We start from the raw sequence: 9940 nt of genomic DNA on the forward strand, positions 1-9940 counted from the left end.
GAGGGACTTATCCTCATGTGGGCTTTTTGACAACACTGATCTACCCCAATCTGATTGGTTTCAAACCAATTTCTCAAAGTTGTAGCAACAAACAGGAAGACGCTTTGCGTTTGAAAATGGTGGGGGATTTAAACTAAACAAACAACATATGCTTTAAATCACTATGTAAAATCTGTTTTCATGTTAGGTTCATATATTCTAAAAATGGCAACAAAGAAGAGCCTGCATTAAAACAGGGCATGCATTATATATCCCATGCGTTCAGATGTTTTCATTTTGCAGCAGCAAACTTGCAACAGAAACCGAGGTCCTGTGGGATGGATGATGAGAGATTATGGCATGTGTCTCAACGTTGAACTACCAAAGCTGACAGAGAAAAAGCTACACATGTGCAGAAATACATATGCATCCCACCACTGTCTGCTTTTACATTACCCACCCAAACATGCCTGCGAGACAATATCAAGCTCTGTGTTAAGGGTTCCCATTGTTTTTAGGAAACGATTTTCCTTGAATAGTTCTATGAATTATTTACAGTCACGTCCATAATTATATGGATGCATCTCAGCAAATTTGAATATCGTGGAAAAGTTCATTTTTTTCCTCCGTAATTGAATTTAAAAAGTGGAACTTCCATATATTCTAGATTCAGTACGCAGTGAAATATTTCAGGCTTTTTTTTTTTTTTTAATCTCAATGATTACAGCTCACGGAAATCAAAAATCCAGTATCTCACAATATTAGAATCTATTTTAAAATGAAAAATGAAGTTTTCCACGATATTCAAATTTTTTGAGATGCACCTAGAAACATCCTTGGTATGGCTGGGTATAGAAAAACAAACAAACAAAAAAAAACTGTAATTTGTGATTGATTCATTCACACTAAAACTATGAGAGAAATCTAATCTTTAATCAGAGTACATTTATTGTAAGGAAATTAAGCGGCCCTATTACAGGAATAGCTACCAACGGGCCAAAGTACATCTAGAATTGCTGCTCATTTTGTGTCACAGGGCAGCGTAACATAGAGGAAAGTGCTATCTGCCCTCTTCTGCATACATTCAATTCAATACTTTGTATAGGGATTTTAACAATGCGCATTGTCACAAAGCAGATTTACAAAAATATATCAATTCCGGATATCACCTTTACATTTGTAAGTTTGTCCCAAAGGTGATGGTGGCAAGGGAAAAACTCCCCGAGACGATATGAGTAAGAAACCTTGAGAGGAACCAGACTCAAAAGGGAATCCATCCTCATCTGGCTCACACCAATTAGTGTGATAAATAATTCTCTTCTATAATTGTGCAAGCAGGAAATTCATTATAATATGAAAGCATGAGCTCACAGATGCCCAAAATTAGCTAGTGTTGCTAATTGCTAGCATCGTTGTGCTATTTTGCTCTCTTGGCTCCCAGCCATGTATGGCTACGACAGTGTTGAGATTCGAAACTCCGAACAACATGGTGAAGACTTCTAAGTCTTTTCAAAAATATTTTAAACATAACCATGTTGATTATAACCATTTCTGCATTTAGTACTAAAGTAGTAATAAAACAGCACTGAGGCTTCTATAATGCTTGATGAGATTGGAGAATACAGATTAAAGAACCTAAGACCGCTTCTCAATACAGAATCCTTGGTCCTCCCTTTTGGACTCTCCGCTTTAGCTCATCCCAGAGGTTTTCAATAGGGTTTAAGTGGAACGGACATGTCAAAAGCTTGAATCATCGCACGATTTTTTTTGCGTGGTTTTGGATCAGCAATTACAAATTCTTGGCAGAGGCAGCAGATTTTCATTTAAATCTGCTGATATTTCATAGAGTTCATTATGTATTATATCCTAACAAAGTTCTCAAGGCTTCTGGAGGCAAAACCTCTTTTTTTCCTGAAAGAACTTCCTTCCAGCCAATGCTCTAGTATTATCTTGCAAACTCCAGGGTGTTATCTATATAGTACCTTTTTTTTAAAAATTACTTTTTTCATAACCTTTCTTTTACCCTTGTGATATGAGACTCTGGATCTGACTGTACATGACAGATGTTTCCCCACTGAATATTATGTGAGAATGACTCACATCTACCAAATCCTTAACATTAAAGTCAACAATAAAAGCTCAGAACATACAGCCCTTTGTTGAGAAGCTCAGTGTTTCCAGAGATTTTCCACCGAACGAGTGTTTCGCACATGACCGCGACTAGTCCACACAGTTCCAGACTGGAAGCTACAGTATCTCACAAAAGTGAGTACACCCCTCACATGTTTGTAAATATTTGATTATATCTTTTCATGTGACAACACTGAAGAAATGACACTTTGATACAATGTAAAGTAGTGAGTGTACAGCTTGTATAACAGTGTAAAGTTGCTGTCCTCTCAAAATAACTCAACACACAGCCATTAATGTCTAAACCGCTGGCAACAAAACTGAGTGCACCCGAGTGAAAATGTCCAAATTGGGCCCAATTAGCCATTTTCCCTCCCCGGTTTCATGTGACTTGTTAGTGTTACAAGGTCTCAGGTGTGAATGGGGAGCAGGTGTGTTAAATTTGGTGCCATCGCTCTTACACTCCCTCATACTGGTCACTGGAAGTTCAACATGGCACCTCATGGCAAAGAACTCTCTGAGGATCTGAAAAAAAAAAGAATTGTTGCTCTACATAAAGATAGCCTAGGCTATAAGAACATTGCCAAGACCCTGACACTGAGCTGCAGCATGGTGGCCAAGATCATACAGCGGTTTAACAGGACAGGTTCCACTCAGAACAGGCCTCGCCACGGTCGACCAAAGAAGTTGAGTGCACATGCTCAGCTTCTTATCCAGAGGTTGTCTTTGGGAAATAGATGTATGAGTGCTGCCAGAATTGCTGCAGAGGTTGAAGGGGTGGGGGTGGGGGTGGGGGGTCAGCCTGTCAGTGCTCAAACCATATGCCACATACCGCATCAAATTGGTCTGCATGGCTGTCGTCCCAGAAGGAAGCCTCTTCTAAAGATGATGCACAAGAAAGCCCACAAACAGTTTGCTGAAGACAAGCAGACTAAGGACATGGATTACTGGAACCATGTCCTGTGGTCTGATGAGACCAAGATAAACTTACTTGGTTCAGATGGTGTCAAGCGTGTGTGGCGGCAACCAGGTGAGGAGTACAAAGACAAGTGTGTCTTGCCTACAGTCAAGCATGGTGTTGTGTTGTGTTGAGAGAGAGATTATATATATTTTTATATATATATTTTTATATATATATATTATATATATATATATATATATATATATATAAATAAAAATAATGAGTGAGGGGAAAAAAAGTGTTCAATCCCCTGCTGATTGTGTACGTTTGCCCACTGACAAAGAAATGATCAGTCTATAATGTTAATGGTAGATTTATTTGAACAGTGAGAGACAGAATAACAACAACAAAAAAATCAAAAACGCATGTCAAAAATGTTATAAACTGATTTGCATTTTACTGAGGGAAATAAGTATTTGACCCCCTCTCAATCAGAAAGATTTCTGGCTCCCAGGTGTCTTTTATACAGGTAACGAGCTGAGATTAGGAGCACACTCTTAAAGGGAGTGCTCCTAATCTCAGCTTGTTACCTGTATAAAAGACACCTGTCCACAGAAGCAATCAATCAATCAGATTCCAAACTCTCCACCATGGCCAAGACCAAAGAGCTCTCCAAGGATGTCAGGGACAAGATTGTAGACCTACACAAGTCTGGAATGGGCTACAAGACCACTGATAAGCAGCTTGGGGAGAAGGTGACAACAGTTGGTGCAATTATTCGCAAATGGAAGAAACACAAAAGAACTGTCAATCTCCCTCGGCCTGGGGCTCCATGCAAGATCTCACCTCGTGGAGTTGCAATGATCATGAGAACAGTGAGGAATCAGCCCAGAACTACACGGGAGGATCTTGTCAATGATCTCAAGGCAGCTGGGACCATAGTCACCAAGAAAATAATTGGTAACACACTACACCGTGAAGGACTGAAATCCTGCAGTGCCCGCAAGGTCCCCCTGCTCAAGAAAGCACATATACATGCCAGTCTGAAGTTTGCCAAGGAACAGCTGAATGATTCAGAGGACAACTGGGTGAAAGTGTTGTGGTCAGATGTGACCAAAATGGAGCTCTTTGGCATCAACTCAACTCGCCGTGTTTGGAGGAGGAGGAATGCTGCCTATGACCCCAAGAACACCATCCCCACCGTCAAACATGGAGGTGGAAACATTATGCTTTGGGGGTGTTTACTGCTAAGGGAACAGGACAACTTCACTGCATCAAAGGGACGATGGACGGGGCCATGTACCGTCAAATCTTGGGTGAGAACCTCCTTCCCTCAGCCAGGGCATTGAAAATGGGTCATGGATGGGTATTCCAGCATGACAATGACCCAAAACACACGGCCAAGGCAACAAAGGAGTGGCTCAAGAAGAAGCACATTAAGGTCCTGGAGTGGCCTAGCCAGTCTCCAGACCTTAATCCCATAGAAAATCTGTGGAAGGAGCTGAAGGTTCAAGTTGCCAAACGTCAGCCTCGAAACCTTAATGACTTGGAGAAGATCTGCAAAGAGGAGTGGGACAAAATCCCTCCTGAGATGTGTGCAAACCTGGTGGCCAACTACAAGAAACGTCTGACCGCTGTGATTGCCAACAAGGGTTTTGCCACCAAGTACTAAGTCATGTTTTGCAGAGGGGTCAAATACATATTTCCCTCATTAAAATGCAAATCAATTTATAACATTTTTGACATGCGTTTTTCTGGATTTCTTTGTTGTTATTCTGTCTCTCACTGTTCAAATAAATCTACCATTAAAATTATAGAATGATCTTTTCTTTGTCAGTGGGCAAATGTACAAAATCAGCAGGGGATCAAATACTCCCCCCCTACTGTATATAAAATAAATAAATAAAAATGTGTCTTTCATTTTTCCCATTTCATGTTTTATTTGGAATGCGAACTTAGAGATATATTTAAGGGGAGAAAAAAAAAAAAAAAAAAAAAAAAAAAAAAAAAAAAAAAAACACAGCATATTTTAAGCATTTGTTTAAAAAAAATTGATTTTTATTTAAGCAGGAAAGCTCCAGGTACAATGTCTGGGTGACCAGACCCTGGGTGCAATGCTTTTCAACACTAAAGTCAAGTATTTAAAAAAAAAAACAAAAAAAAAAAAAACAAAAAAAAAACCCTACTTACAATCTCCAGGTTCATCCTCTTCAGGAGAGATTAAAAAAAAAACAAAAAAAAAAACCCCAGAACAAAAATCCTCCATCATACATTACCAGATGTACCTCCTGACCACAGATCCAGGTACACAGTAGATGGTGTCTGATCTTCCCCTCACAGATAACTGTTTAAAAGGATCTACACCCTTGTATACATTTTCCTGTGGAAATGCACGCTTCATGGGAGGTTGTTTGGTTATTTCTTGGCAAACGAGATCTTCATTGCGTTAGTCTGTGTAATCTTGAAGCCCTGTAACGCTTCCCTGGCTGCACCGGCCTGCACTTCATTGTCAAACTCCACAAAGGCGATGTCGTGACGACCCGGGACAAGACGCACCTCTTTGAACCCCGGGAACCTGCGGAGTAGGGACAGGAGGTGTGTAGGTAAACTGAACGAGATACCTTACTTATTCGTAAAAAACATGGTTTCTCCAGGATCAGGTTAAGATGCACCTTATGAAAGGCAAAAACAAATCAGCACAAAGCTGAATAATAAAACTTGCAGGGTATAAACAGCTGTAAAACTGTCTCTCTCCAACTAGTGTCTCCCCCACACCTCTTCAAGTGAATATAAAAAAAGAAACTGGAAAGCACAAAATTCTGCCCTTAAGACTTTCCCCATGGTGGAAAACTATGAGATTAAATTTATGCCAAAAGGTACTAAACGTAACTTTTCAAGAAATGAGCAAAAATATACAATGAGAACAAATCAAAAAACCCTTGGAAAAACAACAAAAAACCCCCCCAAAAAAACAAAAAACCCCAGTGAACTCAATGGCAAAAATTGAACATGGTCTTCAAATAAACAGCGTTCAGTGTGAACAGTTTTCTAAGCTTTGTTTTTGCTTCTCATGGTTTATGAATGCGCTGCTAGAGTTTTCATTTACGCTCACCATTCTGCCACAAACCTGTTGTGTGGGCGGGGCTTAACAGCAATTACCTCTCATTGGATAATGAGATGTGGACAGACAGCTCCCTGACCTGGAAGTAGAGACTTCAGTGTCGTGAATTTTGGAGAGCGTTCTGGATGTGGTTCTCTGTACATTTATAGTTTTTATACTTTGTAGTGGACATTATTTACACAGTATATTAGTTTGTAATTAATATTTGAGATGTGGGTAGTCTCATACGACTATTTAAAAAAAAAATATATATATATATTTTTTATTTTTAAGACAGGCTCTCAGGTGTATCTCTACTTCCAGGTCAGGGAGCTGTCGATCCAAATCTCACTAGCCGATGAGAGTAAATCGCCGTTAAGCCCCGCCCAGACGTGAGATTTGTGCCAGAACGGTGAACGAAAACTCAGCACGTTCATAAACCATGATTAGCAAAAACGGTGTAGAAAACTTTTAAAGAACGCTGTTTATTAGAAGTGTGTCTTTTTGCCAGAATTCACCATTTTTCCTCTCAGTTTAATTTTAGCACTTTTCTTGAAAAGTTGTGTTCAATACTTTTTGGCACAAAATTAATACAACAGAAAACTTCATCGTTACCATAACGTGACACCGGAGACTCCTTCCATAAATGTTAAAGAAACTTCTCCTCGCAGAAAATGTCACAGTAGCAACAATGATATGCGTTTCTTTGTTGAGACATTTCTGAACGAATTGTTAGTATAGTAAAATTAGAAAGAGCACATTGATGTAAACCCATGACTTGAATTACAGCAGGCACCACGATCAGAGCTGCCGTTATAGAAAATTCATCAATTCTGACCAGTCGGATTTGAGAACTCCGACAGCGCTGTCGTATAACTGACGTGAATATCTACGAAGCCTCACTGCAACAGTGAGGTGGAGATGACTTACTGATTAAACAGCATGGACAGCATGAGCTCGTTGGTCTCCTCTGGCAGGTTGGTGAGGAACAGGATGTGATTAGGCGGGTTCTCCGAGACCTATGGATTTAAAACAAACCTTAAATCTAGTTTAGATTTGCCAAGTTGGCATTAAAAAAAAAAAACAGGAAGGTCATTATTAATTTCATACCTGCTGAGGCATCTGTCCTGGCATTTGCCCAGGCATCATCTGACCTGGAGGCATGGCACCTGGTGGCATCTGGCCAGGGCCCATACCTGGGGGTGGCATCATACCAGGAGGCGGCATGTACGGAGGCTGACCTGGCATTGGCATCATACGAGGAGCTTGACTCATAGGAGGCATTCCCTTTAGAAACATATGAAGTTATATATAGAAATAACACGACTAATAGTTTTGTCCAAAGTAAACAATTTGTAACCTAGATTTGTTTGTGCACTATACAACGCTGCACAGAGGCACTTTTCAGAATGACAAACATCAGAATAATCTGTTGCAAGAAACCCAACTGCCCCTTGGTTTACATATGGATACACAACCAAAAAACTTCAGTTGCTGTTAAACTCACAGGCATAGCAGCAGGAACTCCAGCCATGCCAGCAGCACCGGCACCCTTCTTCGACCCTCCTGACTCAGTAGTTTTAGGCTTCTTCTTCTCCTTCTTGCGATCCCGCTCCACATACGTGCCCTTCATCTTGGCAATAATGTCCGAGTCTTGTTTGGCATACTGAATGCGCTGTATGGAGAAAAAAAATGACTAGTTACACAGCGGCGCTTGGACATATTTGCAGGAAATTGTTTGCGTACAGATGCTTAGGAGAAGTGAATGCTCGCTGGAGAATGCTATATAGCCAAGAACTGGTTACTATGGTTTATTTTTAAAATTCAGTGTAAACACCCAGGCCTGTGAAGTGCCACAGAACTCTTTAAAGGCTCCTTCCGTGATCTCAAAACATATGGAAGTACATGCGTTACATTTTCATTCTGCTGAAAAAGTTACTTTAAAAAAAAAAGAAAAGGTGCCTTCTCTTTACTGATATAATTGAACAGACGTCATTTAAACAGCCTAAAGTAGCTGTTGAAAGTTCAATCAGACAAGCGTCTGAGGAGCGTGAGGAACGAGCGTGACATTCACATCGATGGACAACAACGCTATCGCTCCGAAGCTTTCTTGCTTCTTATAAACTTATCATATATTTTCCTAGCTATTGATCACTATAGGTAATCATACACAGCTAACAATTTTCCACTGTTCTACAAAACCTGATCATTTTCCCCCAGATGGGTGCCAAGCAACAGTAAGTAAACAGTAACCACTTACTAACAAGCAGCACCTCTGTTTGTTTTTTCACATTCTAAATAGATCACAGCATCATGCTCTTGTTTCTATCGGCTTACAAGACCCCATGAATTCACATGTCCCGTGTCCTTTCCCCTTCGGTGAGCCGACTTTTCCACCAGGCATGTTGTAGAAGTTGGCGCTTGTGTGGATTATTACGCCACCTACCGTGCCAGAGTTCTGCATTCTTAATTACACCCATCATTAAAAAATTCTAAACAAAACACAGGAGGATCCAATCCAACTACACAGTGACATGAGATACCAATTCCCGATCCTTAGACCGTCATGATTAGACATATAGAGAATGATTAAAAACAGGGGGTATACCATGGGTTTATCATAAAAAGGAAAGCCCTGCATAGATCTCAGAGCGTTGGAGGCACTGTTGACCTCTTTGAAGATTACAAAGGCCTGACCCCTCATTTTGACTGTCCGGGCAACGAGGATATCCAGTATCTGGCCAAACTGTGAGAAAATAGCATAAAGCGACTTCTTCAGTTCTGAAAGAAAGTGACAAGATAGACACAAGTTAGTATGCAAACAACTTAAGACGGTTTTAAAAAGCGCGTGTGCCGTCTTAAGATTATCACTCGTCACACTGTACAAGACGATCCCAATAAAATAGAAGGTCCATTCTCTTAATATCAGAAGAACCTTTAATAATTAAAGAAGAAAAAAAAAAACAGTCACTGTGTTCTGCTTAAGCCAAGAGGTTGAACAGAAGTCAGTGACGTGTGTACATTAACCATACCATCTTTTTTGATTTTCTCATTCAGATTGTTGATGTAAATGGTGTGGTTTAGGCGCAGCTCCTGACTAGACATGGCTCTGGGAAAAGAAACAATAGATTAGGAGATCTGTTGTGTTTGCTAACCATACAATGCTAGCCAGCCTGCTAGCATGCAAAACAAGAAACAATGATCGTAGCTAGCTAGACAATTTACATGGTGTTGCAGATAATATTAAATATTTAAAAAGTGACAAATTCTGGACAAAGGAAATCTAAACCCCTCTCCTTGGCTGGCTGGCTGGCTGGCTAGTTAGCTAGCTAGCTAACCTAGCCTAGCCTAACAACCATACATACTGCTATTATCGAAGGCTGAATCCCAAAGAGGTCCTTTTTAAACACTTAGTGCACTAGGTAGGGTGTAAAAGACAACACTTCAGACACTCCGTAGTGCAGTTTTATAACGAAAAGGCAGCCATTTTGGATTCAGCCGGATTACACAGCCTTGTACTGTGGAAGTAACCCCAGTATAGCAATAATTTTAAACCAGACTTATAATACACAGCTTTTTTAAACACGTATTACGTAATAATGTACCTACACACAGATAAGCAGTATTAAAAAATAAACGGCAATACTTACAGGAGTTAGAATATCAACTGCAACGCTTGAAAACCAGTTATAACCACAAGTTAAACCACGAACACGCGCCTACAGTTCCCGGAAGTCCCGCCTTTTCCCTCAAACTAATCGTACGATTGGACCTTGATCCCTATATGACTCGTCGATTGGTGCGCTCTATCGCGTATCCGTTATTTTCAT

General features: G+C 40.3%; 1 protein-coding gene across 1 annotated transcript; it reads right to left on the bottom strand.

The window, feature by feature from the left end:
* Positions 1-3412: 3412 nt before the first annotated feature.
* Positions 3413-9922, bottom strand: snrpa (small nuclear ribonucleoprotein polypeptide A). Its single transcript, XM_053623561.1, has 7 exons — positions 9761-9922; positions 9143-9219; positions 8719-8891; positions 7618-7785; positions 7221-7397; positions 7041-7129; positions 3413-5585 (listed from the first exon to the last, which is right to left on the bottom strand). Exons 2-7 carry the CDS (start codon positions 9213-9215, stop codon positions 5426-5428), a joined length of 840 nt encoding a protein of 279 aa, XP_053479536.1. The 5' UTR covers positions 9216-9219; positions 9761-9922; the 3' UTR covers positions 3413-5425.
* Between the last annotated feature and the right edge of the window lie 18 nt (positions 9923-9940).

Source organism: Ictalurus furcatus, chromosome 4 (genome assembly GCF_023375685.1).
Source record: "Ictalurus furcatus strain D&B chromosome 4, Billie_1.0, whole genome shotgun sequence".
NCBI lineage: Eukaryota > Metazoa > Chordata > Actinopteri > Siluriformes > Ictaluridae > Ictalurus > Ictalurus furcatus.